General features: G+C 50.0%; 3 protein-coding genes across 3 annotated transcripts; 1 reads left to right on the forward strand and 2 right to left on the reverse strand.

Moving 5' to 3' along the window:
- Positions 1-839: 839 nt before the first annotated feature.
- Positions 840-4,454, reverse strand: LOC131102170 (small ribosomal subunit protein uS13-like; the record flags this gene model as incomplete). Its single annotated transcript, XM_058047676.1, has 6 exons — positions 840-956; positions 1,031-1,122; positions 1,217-1,318; positions 3,558-3,644; positions 3,721-3,819; positions 4,341-4,454. Coding segments are annotated over 6 exons (570 nt in total), but the record flags the coding sequence as incomplete, so codon positions are not given.
- On the forward strand, positions 4,393-12,863 carry LOC131101921 (vacuolar protein sorting-associated protein 52 homolog). Its single transcript, XM_058047331.1, has 20 exons — positions 4,393-4,726; positions 5,055-5,136; positions 5,231-5,283; positions 5,368-5,443; positions 5,685-5,752; positions 5,815-5,990; positions 6,079-6,229; positions 7,841-7,941; positions 8,017-8,149; positions 8,443-8,500; positions 9,236-9,369; positions 9,464-9,619; positions 9,715-9,833; positions 9,923-10,046; positions 10,118-10,213; positions 10,856-10,963; positions 11,193-11,258; positions 11,344-11,455; positions 12,378-12,496; positions 12,569-12,863. The coding sequence occupies exons 1-20, from the start codon at positions 4,637-4,639 to the stop codon at positions 12,713-12,715; spliced, it is 2,169 nt and encodes a 722-aa protein (XP_057903314.1). The 5' UTR covers positions 4,393-4,636; the 3' UTR covers positions 12,716-12,863.
- LOC131101922 (gastrula zinc finger protein XlCGF8.2DB-like) lies at positions 10,737-14,228 on the reverse strand. The gene is made up of 2 exons (XM_058047332.1): positions 14,102-14,228; positions 10,737-13,840 (listed from the first exon to the last, which is right to left on the reverse strand). Exons 1-2 carry the CDS (start codon positions 14,136-14,138, stop codon positions 12,858-12,860), a joined length of 1,020 nt encoding a protein of 339 aa, XP_057903315.1. The 5' UTR covers positions 14,139-14,228; the 3' UTR covers positions 10,737-12,857.
- Between the last annotated feature and the right edge of the window lie 46 nt (positions 14,229-14,274).

Raw genomic sequence — 14,274 nt, forward strand, 5'->3', positions numbered from 1 at the left:
AAGACTTAAATCCCCGTTACGGGATGACTAGTGATGTTACAAGAGGCGCCGGGGCTTCAAAGCGTGTGTCGATAATCGAGTGGGCACTTCCGCGAACCGTGTACCGAGGCTTGATTCATTGGGGGGGGGGGTCGGACTTGATGACGTCCAAAGCCTCGCTGCCCGGATGTACCACGTGACGGCTTCGGGAAAAGGTTCAGAATTTGCCGCGATGTATGCCTATCACTCAGCGAAATATGTATCACATGATACATGGCATTTATGGACAACAAAACATTCAGTATTTTATACATACTGTATATTTTATCTTACGCTTTGTAGATTAATCATTTGCTGATACAATTTTTTGGTAGTGCATAATCATTTCCTAGAGCCAAAACAGATCAGCATTCAGTGCATCACATGAAGATCCAGCCGTCTGTAATTCTATCCAAAGCCAGCAGGTGGTTTCGTGTGTACATGAAGCTTCAAGAATTGAATCAATTCTCTAACCAGTTGACTGAAATGGTTCAAAACCTCATGGGGCTTCATCTCACCATCACTAGGGATGACACTAGCTTTGTGCGGTGCAGCTGGGTCTCCGGCAGCACAACAGAAAGAACATTTGGGGTCCAACTTATTTTTCAGATGCCGACGCAGGAGCTCACCACAGTGTCTATCAGAGTCTGTGTGAGTCCGGATTCAGTGTGGTCAGGTCAAGGTGCCTTCACTTCCATTTGGTAGAACAAATGGCGTTTGGCTGATTCCTTGTACAGCGCGTGCTTTTAAAAAACCACCAAGACGAGCCTGACGCGTTCCATCGCTGTAGTGTTGGCAGGTGCGGAAGAATCACAATGAAAGAAGTGAATGTGGTTTATTGAAAGCAAAGGATGCTGGGAGTTTACTTCTTCTTGGACACACCCACAGTGCGACCACGGCGCCCGGTGGTCTTGGTGTGCTGACCACGCACACGCAGGCTGGAAGAGGAGAGACGGGATGTTAAAGATGACCATGTTAGAGACGACAGTCAACACCTCAGTGCTCGGCTCACCCCCAGAAGTGTCTGAGACCACGATGGGCTCTGATCTTCTTCAGCCTCTCCAGGTCTTCTCTCAGTTTGTTGTCGAGGCCGTTAGCAAGCACCTGGAAGCAGCGCATGGTCGTCAGTGTGCAATTTACCAGAACCGCTCCGTCCTTTCCTTGCATGTCAACAAGTCAGACATCAGCGTTCACCCACCTGACTGAATTTACCGTCCTTGACGTCCTTCTGCCTGTTTAGGAACCAGTCTGGGATTTTGTACTGGCGAGGGTTCTGCATGATTGTGACCACACGCTCCACCTGCAACCAGGACCCACAGCATGAGGTTACTTTGGGGAGCGATGGGTCAAGAAGGCCGAACACCAACCTCAGCTTGCCAATAATTTGGTTTGGGGCAAGATTTTGCCAACAAAATACCACCAGTGTTCTTTGTGGGTTATTGTACAATAAGAGCAGCGCTATATTGAGTCAAGTACCACAATAAACACGAAAGCCAGTGACAACTAGTCATTTAGTCACAATAAGGAACAAACAAACACGTCTCCTTTCCATCCAACCGCCACAAGATAGCGGCTTCAAATACTGCTTTTATCCATCAGCCACACCGGCAAGTGCTGAGAATTCATTGTGGCCGCACATCGTCGACAGCCAATCAGGATGCTATTGTGGATGTAAGCGGCACGTTCCAATGGATACACATCAGTGTTTCGCCATGTTTTTTTTTTTACTTGTTTTCCTGCTTTCATTGCCTTGTTGCCTGCCTCTTCAAACTACCCGCGTCTTTAAACACCCGCTTCCTTCGTCCTCTGCGTGGGTGACGCACGCTCGGTCACGAAAGCGATTCTTCGAAGCAGAAAAATAACTAATCGTTTTTGTAATCGAGGTGCTCAAATTATTCGAATCATCATTGCAGCTCTGATATTGTGTAACCAAGTGTTGGATTTGACATCATATGGTATTAGTAAAAGTCATGACCATACAGCCAGCGTTGCTTGTTTATTGTCCTTCAGGTGATACTTGGTGTACGCAACAACACAGTATCCTTCAGGTGATACTTGGTGTACGCAACAACACAGTATCCTTCAGGTGATACTCGGTGTACGCAACAACACACTATCCTTCAGGTGATACTCTGTGTACGCAACAACACAGTATCCTTCAGGTGATACTCGGTGTACGCAACAACACAGTATCCTTCAGGTGATACTCTGTGTACGCAACAACACAGTATCCTTCAGGTGATACTCGGTGTACGCAACAACACAGTATCCTTCAGGTGATACTCGGTGTACGCAACACCACCGTATCCTTCAGGTGATACTCGGTGTACGCAACACCACCGTATCCTTCAGGTGATACTCGGTGTACGCAACACCACCGTATCCTTCAGGTGATACTCGGTGTACGCAACACCACCGTATCCTTCAGGTGATACTCGGTGTACGCAACACCACCGTATCCTTCAGGTGATACTCGGTGTACGCAACAACACAGTATCCTTCAGGTGATACTCGGTGTACGCAACAACACAGTATCCTTCAGGTGATACTCGGTGTACGCAACAACACAGTATCCTTCAGGTGATACTCGGTGTACGCAACAACACAGTATCCTTCAGGTGATACTCGGTGTACGCAACAACACAGTATCCTTCAGGTGATACTCTGTGTACGCAACAATACACTATCCTTCAGGTGATACTCGGTGTACACAACAACACAGTATCCTTCAGGTGATACTCTGTGTACACAACAACACACTATCCTTCAGGTGATACTCTGTGTACACAACAACACACTATCCTTCAGGTGATACTCTGTGTACACAACACAGTATCCTTCAGGTGATACTCGGTGTACACAACACAGTATCCTTCAGGTGATACTCGGTGTACACAACACAGTATCCTTCAGGTGATACTCGGTGTACACAACACAGTATCCTTCAGGTACATCCAACATCCTGGCCAAGGGAGACGCAATGGTCCTGTCAGATAAGGGTGCTAAATCACCAATCACGGAAGATGTCCACAAGTTGTTGGTGTGAATCCTCCTCCTCATCGTCGTCGTCGTCGTCGTCTCCCCCAATGAGATTGTTCAATAGAGGTTACTTCATCCGTGTTAGTCATATATCATTTGCTTAAGTGAATGGAAAAACTAATTACGTATGTTGCATAATCAGCGGCCTCCAATGTTGTCTTGTGAGAACTACTTTTACGAAATGAAAACGGCAAAGAGGCACTCCTTTTAGGAACCTTTGCATAGCCTGTTTCAACCCAGGCATTTAGCACAATGACTGCTAAATGCTGCTATTCACAACTGACTATGCCTTTCCTAATCCATTTCCTGTGCTCAAAATACTGACAGAACATGTGGGCACAAATGGGACTCCAAAGACCACGTCTCGGGACATGTGGGCACAAATGGGACTCCAAAGACTACGTCTCGGGACATGTGGGCACTTATGGACTCCAAAGACTAAGTGTGAGTACGTAAACGCACCAAGGCGCCACCAAAGATCTTGCGAGCACCCTGCTTACCTCCTCCTCAGTCAGCTCCCCAGCCCTCTTGTTGAGGTCGATGTCCGCCTTCCTCAGGACCACGTGGGCGTACCGCCTGCCGACACCCTGAGACAGGAACAAACAGGGGCTACACAAAAGCACGATAAAACAAGATGGCAAATCCTCAGCTTCTTTTATTTACCTTTATGGCAGTAATGGCGAAGGCAATCTTTCTCCTTCCATCAATGTTCGTGTTGAGAACACGCAGAATGTGCTGGAACTTCTCAGGGATGACCAGAGACTGCAGAAATAACAAATAAACAATAATTGGTCTTAAGTGACATGGCAGCAGCCCTCACAAAGAATGGCCAGGTGAACGTTGTCGGTGTCAACTGTGACGCTCCTCACGATTCCAAGCTGCAAACGGGACGATGCAACATCTGAGCGCACCGGGACATCGCCAACGCTGCTGAGGCTAACGACGCTACATTAGCTTCCACGCTAAGTGGAAGGGTTTATAATCCAGGCGCTTGTCAAAACAGCATAACGTACAAGTCGGTATGGAAAAGGTGCTTTAGACTCTCTTGACACCAAATAAAGGCGAACATTGACGACTTGTTACGGGCTTCGAAGGACCGGCGCCGACTCGAAGACACCTTTATATATCCATTAATGACCCTTACTTGCCATCAATTCTGCGTTTGAGCGCTCACACACGATGTGCATGTTTCATAAAACGTCCAAAGAAAAGAATTGATACACGCTTGCGCCAGATGAGGACAGATATCAATAACATGCCGGGTTGCTAGACAAGGTACTCACCATCTTGGAAGCTTGTTCAGCGCAGAAAGGAAGTGGGCGAGATCTCGCGATAGTTTGACAGTGCCGAGGGCGGAAGTCATTCCAGTACTTTAAACGTGTCCGACAAGAAACGAATGGCCAATTTTACTATATGTGAAACACCAAATAAGAACGACATTACCCAAGAGGTACAACTTGTTTAGAATCTAGGGTAAATCATGGCTACAGGGACGTTTTCCGGTAGAACTTGACTGTGTGCTTTCAACGTTGGCGAAAAGAAATTGCATTTTTAAGAGGACGCTGACGTCACCTGAGCAATGGCGGAGGCGGCTTTAGTCTCCTCTTGTGTGGATGTCAACATTGCTGAGACTCCGACACAACTCGCCATGGCCTACTTTCAAGACGAGGTGAGATTTGTTAGTATCGTTGTTTGTGTGGCTACCCTTGTCCGTGTTCACAAGCTTTCTTTTCGCTCTTTTCCCCCGAAACGCATTAGCATTAGCATTCCGTTGCACTTACAAATAATGACGTGACCAACGAATGTCCGTATCTACGTATGTTTGTACCCCTTCGCTGGCGGGATGGATGGATGGTCAATTGTGTGTCTCATGCTGACAGAAAGGAATACGCAATGAAAATGATTCAGACAGAATGTGTTTTTGCCTGAGCAATGTTGACGTGAAGATAGGTTCCTATTTCCTGCATCCTACATCCTGGCTATTGTGTAACTCTCAGATGAATGATGGGGAAAGTGCCCAGCTCAACCTGGGAGAACTGGACCTGACCACTGATGAGTTCATCTTGGACGAAGTGGACCGTAAGACTCCTTCATCTATTCCTGATCAGTCCCTTGTGCACAAGCAACGGATGGCGAGGTGTCATGGTGACCGTGTGATGTGTTGTTCCTCTAGTGCACATCCAGGCCAATCTGGAAGACGACCTTGTCAAGGAGGCCCTTAAAACTGTGAGCGCCAACATCAGACAGAGGAAGGTGGACTGAATTCAGTTTGTGGATCTCCATCCCGATTGTCATCTCTTGTGATTCCAGGGTGTTGACCTGCGTCAGTACTCCAAACAGGTGGAGGCAGAGCTTCAAAAGATCGAACAGGCCTCTATCAAAGACTGTATCCTCTATGTCTTGTTTTGTTTTTCTCTCCTGATGTCATGTAACGTCCTATGTGCGTGGATGCGTGGATGGCTCAGCGGGAGCGTGGCTGCGCTACTGCAGAATAAAAGACGGCCAGATGGCACAGCCAATTAGGATGTCCACACAGGAGGCTCATGTGTCGGCGTGAAGTAAGGAAAAGGTTCTCAAGTTGCAGTGGGACTTGCACACTTTCCTTTTCCTGAGCGCTAATGTGTCAGACATTAAGGAGAGCCAGAACATCGCTCTGCTGCACCAGCAGATCAGCGCTTGTGATGCCATCCTGGAGGTGGGAAGATCCTCAAAAGTTTGCTTTGTTCTATGTCTGAACCTGCGTGTGTTCCCCACCAGAGGATGGAGGAGATGCTGAGCGGCTTCCAGAGCGACCTGTCGTCCATCAGCAGCGAGATCCACACGTTGCAGCAGCAGTCCCTCAGCATGAATGTCCGTCTAAAGAACCGCCAGGCGGTCCGCAGCAACCTCAGCCAGTTGGTGGACGAGCTGCTTGTGCCCGCCGCCATGATCTCGTACGCCCGCACAGCTTTCATCATCCTGTTGTTTCTTTGTCGCAGACAAACTAGCGCCTCATGGAAACCCGTGTGACGTCTTTTTCAGAATCATCCTGGAGAGTCCAGTGACGGAGCAGGACTTCTTGGAGCAGCTCCACGAGCTCAACAACAAGATCAACTTGGCCAAGGAGCTCAGCTTCCGAGAGACGTTGGCCTGCTCTGACATCCAGGACATCGTGGACCGCCTCAAGGTCAAGGTGGGGTCACGAGTGAGCAACATGAGTTTGTTACACTTCAATGTTTCAGATCATCAAACTAATCTTGAAATTAGGCAATGACAACACAACTCAACACTTGATGCAGTTTTTCAAATAAACCTTTATGATGGAGAAAACGTGCAAAACTACATGCCCCTGAGTGCCCCCCCAAACATAACTGAGATGTATTGAGATGCGTCAGTGTGGAAAAAGTTCCAAAGCCATTTCTAAAGCTTTGGGACTCCGCCCAACTACAGTGAGAGCCATTAGCCACAATTAGCCCAAACATGGAGCAGTGGTGAACCTTCCTAGGTGTGGCCGTAGAGTCTGCTCATGCTCTTCTTGTAGACGGCATTGCTGTTGTCCTTCCAGTCCAGTCTGCCGTTCATGTGGACTCCCAAGTACTCCAGCTCCTTGGTCTTGTCCACATTCAGGAGCAGGCGGTTTACCTGGGATCAGTCTACAAAGTCGGCAATCACTGTCCTGTACTCTACCTCCGGTCCATCTCTGATACACCCGACCACTGCGCAGTCGTCAGAGAACATCTCCGGAGACTGGCGTGACCATAACCATCTTGTTTTAAATGTGAACGAGACCGAGGAAATGGTGGTTGACTGCTCGGGTGCAGTCATACAAGTATCCAGGTGTCTTCATTGACGACACACTCACCTGAAGTACACACGGCGACAGCATTTGCTGCAGGTTACAACAACAGTCGCATTTCCTTCGTCGTCTTTGAGTCCATGGCGATGATCAAAATTCATGTTACATGCCACGATGAAAGAGAATACGTAGATGATTGGAATGGATGCACACCTTGCATCAGATGTTTTTCCATGGGGGTTAAACAGCAGCTTGCTACTTGTTGATGTCCAAGCAGAAGCTGTAGTCCTTCTACGTGTCATCAACTTCCCTTCAAGATCTGTCAGATTAACTCATGTAGATGTTGGGATCAGAGCACTTTCATTCCAGCTGATGACATTTGGCTCAGCGCCAACTTCCCTCTGCTTCCAACACACCCCAAAGATCCATGGGACAATGGAGTGACATGCTGACTATATTTAGCAAGTAAGGGTGTGTGCATGAAGTGTTTATTGGCTCATTAAGAACAAGCCATCAGAGGTGAAGAATCTGCCGAGCCGGTGCACAAAGTAGAGCAACCAGGCTTGTTATTGCTGTAATATTCAGACGTTATTGCCCTTGTCATAACCTCCTTTCTTTGTTTCCCGTATTGCAACTATTAAAGGTAATGTCATTTTCTTTCATGCAACGAGAATGATGTTGTTTTTACTCATATTAATATCTATTTATATTATTCATACATGTTATTGTAAAAGTTTTTTTCTTCATATTTGGACTTTATTCCAAAGAAATGTTTTTTCATGTGTGTTTCAGCTTTATTCCAGCATGACGTCAGGGTTTCACTTCATCTTGGAACATTTTCTGCAACCTCATTTTAAAAATGACAGCTTTGGTTTGTTTCTCATAATGTTATGACTTCATAAAAAACAGTGTTAATATTAGGCCGTTATTCTTGTCAATTGTGACTTTGGCTTTCCATGGCTGCTGTGGTGGTGGTCTATCATTCTAAGGCTGCTTTCTCCACGCCAGGCAGTGTCAAAGATCCGAGAGTTCATTCTGCAGAAGATCTACTCCTTCAGGAAGCCCATGACCAACTACCAGATCCCACAGAACACGCTACTCAAGTCCAGGTGCGCCCCGCTCCCACCCCCTCTTCCGCCCCCCCTCCACTTAACACCCGCCCCGTGACTGTGGTGGTGCTCCAGGTTCTTCTACCAGTTCCTGCTGGCCAACGAGAGAACGGCAGCCAAAGAGGTGCGTGACGAGTATGTGGACACCATGAGTAAGATCTACTACAGTTACTTCAAGTCGTACAGCGGTCGGCTGCTGAAAGTGCAGGTGAGGGCGCAGCCTCTGTGACTCAGTGGGACACACCCAGCAACATGCTAATTAGCAAATGACTTGTACATGGGTACATTGTGTATACACAACACAAAGCATGGAACCACTGGTGGATTCCAGAAGACTGACGGTGACTCTGCAAAGTCATATGCAGGTTTTCCATGCGCTATGAAAATATTCCATTTATTAACATTGAATCCTACTTGGCAGAAATGCACCAATTCACTAACTGATAAATGGGGGGGGGGCGTACCCCCAGGCAGCATTGTCACGTGTGTGTGTGGTTGCAGTACGAAGAAGTCGCAGACAAGGATGACCTGATGGGGGTGGAAGATACCGCCAAGAAAGGTATGTTGTGTCCTTGTGTGTGTGTGTGTCACACGCATCCGCCCTCTTTTAATGAGTCTGGGTGTTGGAGTCAAGGACCACACCTTCATGGGTGGCAGTGCAGGTGTGGCTGCTGTGAAAGTGCCGTGTCACCCTGCTGAGGCATTTCCATGGCCACAAACATCACAGCTCAAACGGGCTCCTTCCTGAAAGAACAACAAGTACTCATTCATCATGTCGTGAGAATAATTCATGCACGACGGCCGAGTGGTTAGCAGCTAGGAGACCCGAGTGTGGAGTTTGCATGTTCTCCCCGTGCATGCGTGGCTTTTCTCCGGGTACTCCGGTTTCCTCCCCCATTCCAAAAACATGCTAGGTTAATTGGCCACTCCAAATTGTCCATAGGTATGAATGTGAGTGTGAATGGTTGTTTGTCTATATGTGCCCTGTGATTGGCTGGCCACCAGTCCAGGGTGAACCCCGCCTCTCGTCCAGACAGCTGGGATAGGCTCCAGCACCCCGGTGACCCTCGTGAGGATAAGCGGTAGAAAATGAACGAATGAATGGCTCACTTGGTTTCAGCAAATAATACTCCATCCATCCACCCATCCTCTGTGGCGAGGGTCACAGGGCCATGCCGGAGCCTATGCCAGCTGCATTTGGGCGAGAGGCGGGTGCAGATGATCGTCAATAATAATGTCAAAATTTGCTAACCATCTTCAGATACTTGAATGCCTTTGTGCTTGGTCCCCGCAGGTTTCTTCTCCAAGCCGTCTCTGAAGAGCAGGAACACCATCTTCACACTCGGCCAGAGGGGGGCGATACTAAGTCCCCCAGAGCTAGAGGGCCCCATTCTGGTTCCTCACACGGCTCAGAGAGGCGACAGCAGGGTGAGGCCGGCTGGTTCTTCTGTCAAGTGGCGACACCTAGTGGCGTGTGGTGCCCCGTCAGGAACGTTCTAGTAACCAAGCTGTCCTCCCTCAGTACCCTTATGAGACGTTGTTCCGCAGCCAACACTATGCCTTGCTGGACAACGGCTGCAGAGAGCACCTCTTCCTGTCCGACTTCTTCATGGTGGCCGGAAACTCCGCCCTCGACCTGTTCAACAGCATCATGGGAAAGACGCTCAGCATGTTCCTGGTGGGCTCTGTTCCACTGCTCGCGTAGAACACGCACAGCTTCCCCATGTGGCAAAAAAATTCAGTGTGCGTGTGTGTGTGTGTGTGTGTGCACAGAGGAGCATGTCTACGTACGTGTCTGACTGCTACGACAGCATCGCCATCTTCCTGTGCATCCACGTCATCCTCCGCTTCCGAGCTATCACCACCAAGAGGAACATTCCCGCTCTTGACAAGTCAGTGTCAGTCAGTCAGTGTACGCAAGGGCATACGTCTGTGACAGTGTGTGTGTGTGTGTGTGTGTGTGTGTGTGTGTGTGTGTCAGGTACTGGGAGGCCGTGCTGGAACTGCTGTGGCCTCGCTTTGAGCTCATCCTGGAAATGAACATCCACAGCATCAGAAACACAGACCCTCAGAAACTGGGAGTGCTGGACACCAGACCCCATTATGTATGTCACACACACACACACACACACACACACACACACAAGCACCTACATGCTGTGTGTTGGGGTTTCAGATCACACGTCGTTATGCTGAGTTCTCTTCAGCCATCGTCAGCATCAACCAGACGTTCCCCAGTGAGAGAACCAACGCTCTGCTGGCTCAACTTCAGGTAACATTCCCCTCTCTGCCCCCTTTCCTTTCCATGTCCACCAACCACCACGCTTGCCGACACGTTCTGGAAAGTACACCCGCCGACATTGCAGGCAGTTTGGAGGCCAAAAGGTGGATGGGGACGTTTGCTATGAATTCACAGCACAAATCTTCTCCCATTTGACACCCTGTTAGTACCTGTACTTCCACGGTAACACCCCCTCACTTTGGGCAAGCCACACCCTGCTCCTAAATGCTCCCTACACATCTCCTGGCCCCCTTTCCTACACGACACCTTGCCCCCTCCTGCCCTCCTTTCCTACACATCTTCTAGCCCCCTTTCCTACACATCTCCTCGCCCCCTTTCCTACACGACACCCTGCCCTCCTTTCCTACACATCTCCTGGCCCCCTTTCCTACACGACACCTTGCCCCCTCCTGCCCTCCTTTCCTACACATCTCCTAGCCCCCTATCCTGTACATCTACTAGCCCCCTTCCCTACACTCCATTTCAGGACTAGGTGAGCTGTATAGAAGTCATTTGAGAGTAGAACCAGATGATGATGATGATGATGGAGGCGCAGAGGCTACCGGTCGTTTATATTCTGCTTGAGCACAAGCGTGTGATTGGTCCAGCCATCGCTTCTTGGTGACCTTTCAGGTGGAGGTGGAAAACTTTGTGCTGAAGATGGCGGCAGAGTTTCCGTCCCGGAGAGACCAACTCATCTTCCTCATCAACAACTACGACATGATGCTCAGCGTCCTCATGGTAAGCCCCGCCCACAAACACTGTCCATCTTCAAAGGGAGGGAGGATGCCAACGTCCTGCCAGCATTGTGTCCCGCTCCCTTCCTGCTCTCCTTATACTCACGTGACACGCACTTGTTAGGTTTGCAGTTGGTCATTATGTAAGATATGCTAGCTGCCGCTGGCGTTCTGATGTTGGTAGTCGCTACGTTCCCTTGAAGCGCAGGAAGTTGATGGCTGTGTTTGTGCAGGAGAGGGCAGCGGATGACAGCAAAGAGGTGGAAGGTTTCCAGCAGCTGCTGCTGGCCAGGACGCAGGTGAGAACTTCCTGTGTGCGTTGGCAGCTTCCATTGTGAAATACTGGCAGGATAATACAACAACAATACAACCCCCTCCCCACAGGAGTTTATTGAGGAGATCTTGTCACCGCCCTTCGGAGGGATGATCTCCTTTGTGAAGGAGGCCGAGGCACTGGTGGAGAAAGGGCAGCTGGAGCGACTGAAGAACGAGGAAGGTGACAACGTCCATTTTGGTCCACTTACACCAGTGCTTCTCAAATATTTGGGGGGGGGGTCAGTTCAATGCCGCCCTGCCAACATGTACACATGTTGACTCCTGCTCGTATGCTCTTCCCTGCTTCCACCTTCAGTGTGTCCCAGGGTTGGGTGACATCTTTTCTAGAGCGCTTTAGATTCCTCCATCATAAGAAAATGGCTTGATGACCGTGTGCCGTGGCGCATATATAAGATGAATGAATTGCATTGGTGTGAGGAAGTATTTACTCAGTTGTGGCACCAGATCATTCTAAACACAGAACAACCCCCACCCCACAGCTGAATCTCCTCTCCCAGAGCGTGAATGGAAGCTAGCAGGGTTAGCGTGGATGAGTATATTTCCACCGGCTTGTGATTTCGGGCTATAACGTAAGGAAGGTTTTACACTGCCCTGTGACCACGTGGAAGTCCTCTGTAAAAAAATATGAAAAGCATGTTTATTTTTTTACGTAGCTCATCTTAGCCGTGAATACACATTCTCCACACACAGGACACTTCCTTGACCATTCTTCAAAATAAGAGCGTGTGACGAAACCATTTCCATATGCAGATGGAATGGCATGGTTGGTTGGAGATGTAGTAGCAACAGTTAGCCACTTACCAATAAATGCTTGTGCTTTACCATTGGTCACATGGTGATGTATGCTAAGGCCCATATCACCAACCCTCGTCTGTACAGTACAGATCAATGAATAAATATGATCACTTCCGCTAGTATTTCTAATCAACGTTCCAGAAGAAGCACTGGTCTATCACACAGTAATGCAAGACATTTTCATCAGGATTTTATAGCCCAGGCTGTGCATTAGTGACCATGTAGCCACGCCAGGAAGAAACCTCCTCACTGAAGGGAAAAACCTGCTCCGTGTTTTTGTGCTTCAGCTCGGATCTGTCAGCTGGTCCGAGGATTCTCCAGCTCGTGGAAACAGTCAGTGGAGGCCATGAGTCAGGACGTCATGCGGTCCTTCACCAACTTCAAGAACGGTACCAGCATCATCCAGGTGAGGTTGCGGGGAATCCATCACCTTCCTGGTTCCGACACACATGGTGACTCCTCCTCTTCCCGCCTGCAGGGCGCCCTCACCCAGCTCATCCAGTACTACCACGGCTTCCATAAGATCCTCAACCAGCCCACCTTCCGGAGCCTGCCGGTCCGCTCCGAGCTCATCAACCTGCACCATCTCATGGTGGAGGTCAAGAAGCACAAGCCCAACTTCTAATCGGCATCTCTTCTCATCTTCTTCCACCTGGAAAGTTGCTGTGGACAATGAAGAACGTTGCATTTGATTTTCCAGCTCTTTCCAACTTGTCCGTGAGACCCCTTAAAAGTAAAAGTGGTGATTCCAAGCAGAAGTTCTTCTTCTACTTTGTGCTGACCGCCAGCTCCTGCGCCGGCACATGCGTCAGCGTAAGGACAGCAGGCATGTGGCCGGCACACTTGTGTCTCTTCAGCTGCGAGCTCCAGGAGAAGGCCCTGTTGCAGACGCTGCAGTGAAACGGCTTCTCCCCCGTGTGGGTCACCATGTGCGTGCTGAGGCCGCCCTTTCGAGAGAAGCTCTTCCCGCAGAGGGAGCAGTCGAAGGGTTTCTCCTGCGTGTGCGTCCTCACGTGCTGCTCCAGCGTGTGGCGCAGCGTGAAGCGGCACTGGCACACCGGGCAGGCGAAGGGCTTGATGCCGGAGTGCTTCTTCATGTGCTGCAGCAGCGCCGGGTGGCGCGTGAAGCTGGCCTCGCAGCTCGAGCAGCTGAAAGGTTTTTCTCCCGTGTGCGTGCGCAAGTGCGCGTCCACAGCCGAGCGGTGCCGGAAGGTCCTGGTGCATAGCGAGCAGCTGAAAGGTTTCTCCTGGCTGTGCACCTCCATGTGGCGCCTGAGGTGGTACTGGTCGTAGAAGGCCTTGGCGCACACGGAGCACGCAAAGGATTTGGCGCGCTCGTGCGTGGCCACGTGTCGCAGCAGGCTGTCGTGCTGAGTGAAGGAGGAGCCGCACACGGAGCAGCTGAAAGGTTTCAGGCCGCTGTGAGTGCTCACGTGTCGGCTCATGTTCTCTTTCCGGGAGAACCTCTTCCCGCACAGCGAGCAGCCGAACGGCTTCTCTCCCGTGTGGATCTTCTTGTGCAAGTTCAGGTTGGACTTGGAGTAAAAGGTCTTTCCGCACTGCGAGCATGTGGTGGACGTGTCGCGGGCTGCCTGTGCTCCTCCACGGCGGTCTCCATCAGCCTCGCCTGGAGCGTCGTCTTCGCCCCCTGCCGCCACCCGGACCTCTGTCGCGTCCTCCTCCTTGATGCGGGGGGTCTCCGGCCGGGGCGGTGCACCTACAATCACCTTGAAGACGTCTGACGGCAACACTGCAACGCAACATTCATCGTGACGGCTAGAAGCAGTGGCAGTACTTCCAATAATCAACTCTTACATAGCCGCCATTCTGGGCAGGGTTTTCAGGTAAGCACGTCACGGCAAAAAGCCCTCCAAAAACCAGTCCTGACTTGGAAGCCCCCTTGGAGCCTCCAGTGAGGACACTAATACCACAAAGACTTGCATTCACCTTTGAGGCAAAGAAGCTTAGCAGCTAGCTGACGCTAATGTTAGCCAACAATCAGATCACCAACCTTCCGCTTTCGTCGCGGTTTCGTTCCGCTGTTCCATCGCTCCTGGATGTAGACACGTCCCGGTGAGGGTGATCCGTCTGCCTACTTTGTTTAGGTCTAGAGTAAGCCAACCTTCGGCTTCCTTCGCGTTTTCCTGCTCGTCATTGGCAGACAAAAGTGGCTGCGAGTCGTAT

This window comes from Doryrhamphus excisus, chromosome 14 (assembly GCF_030265055.1).
Source record: "Doryrhamphus excisus isolate RoL2022-K1 chromosome 14, RoL_Dexc_1.0, whole genome shotgun sequence".
Taxonomy (NCBI): Eukaryota; Metazoa; Chordata; class Actinopteri; order Syngnathiformes; family Syngnathidae; genus Doryrhamphus; species Doryrhamphus excisus.

What these genes read in the sequence shown, in the direction of transcription:
- LOC131101921 (XM_058047331.1), top strand. Translation starts at nt 4,637, where the DNA reads ATGGCGGAGGCGGCTTTAGTCTCCTCTTGTGTGGATGTCAACATTGCT. An exon ending in GTGCCCGCCGCCATGATCTC is followed by an intron (nt 5,991 to 6,078) that starts GTACGCCCGCAC and finishes CGTCTTTTTCAG; the next exon opens with AATCATCCTGGAGAGTCCAG. An exon ending in TGGACCGCCTCAAGGTCAAG is followed by an intron (nt 6,230 to 7,840) that starts GTGGGGTCACGA and finishes TCTCCACGCCAG; the next exon opens with GCAGTGTCAAAGATCCGAGA.
- LOC131101922 (XM_058047332.1), bottom strand. Translation starts at nt 14,138, where the DNA reads ATGGAACAGCGGAACGAAACCGCGACGAAAGCGGAAG. An exon ending in AACCGCGACGAAAGCGGAAG is followed by an intron (nt 13,841 to 14,101) that starts GTTGGTGATCTG and finishes GTTGCGTTGCAG; the next exon opens with TGTTGCCGTCAGACGTCTTC.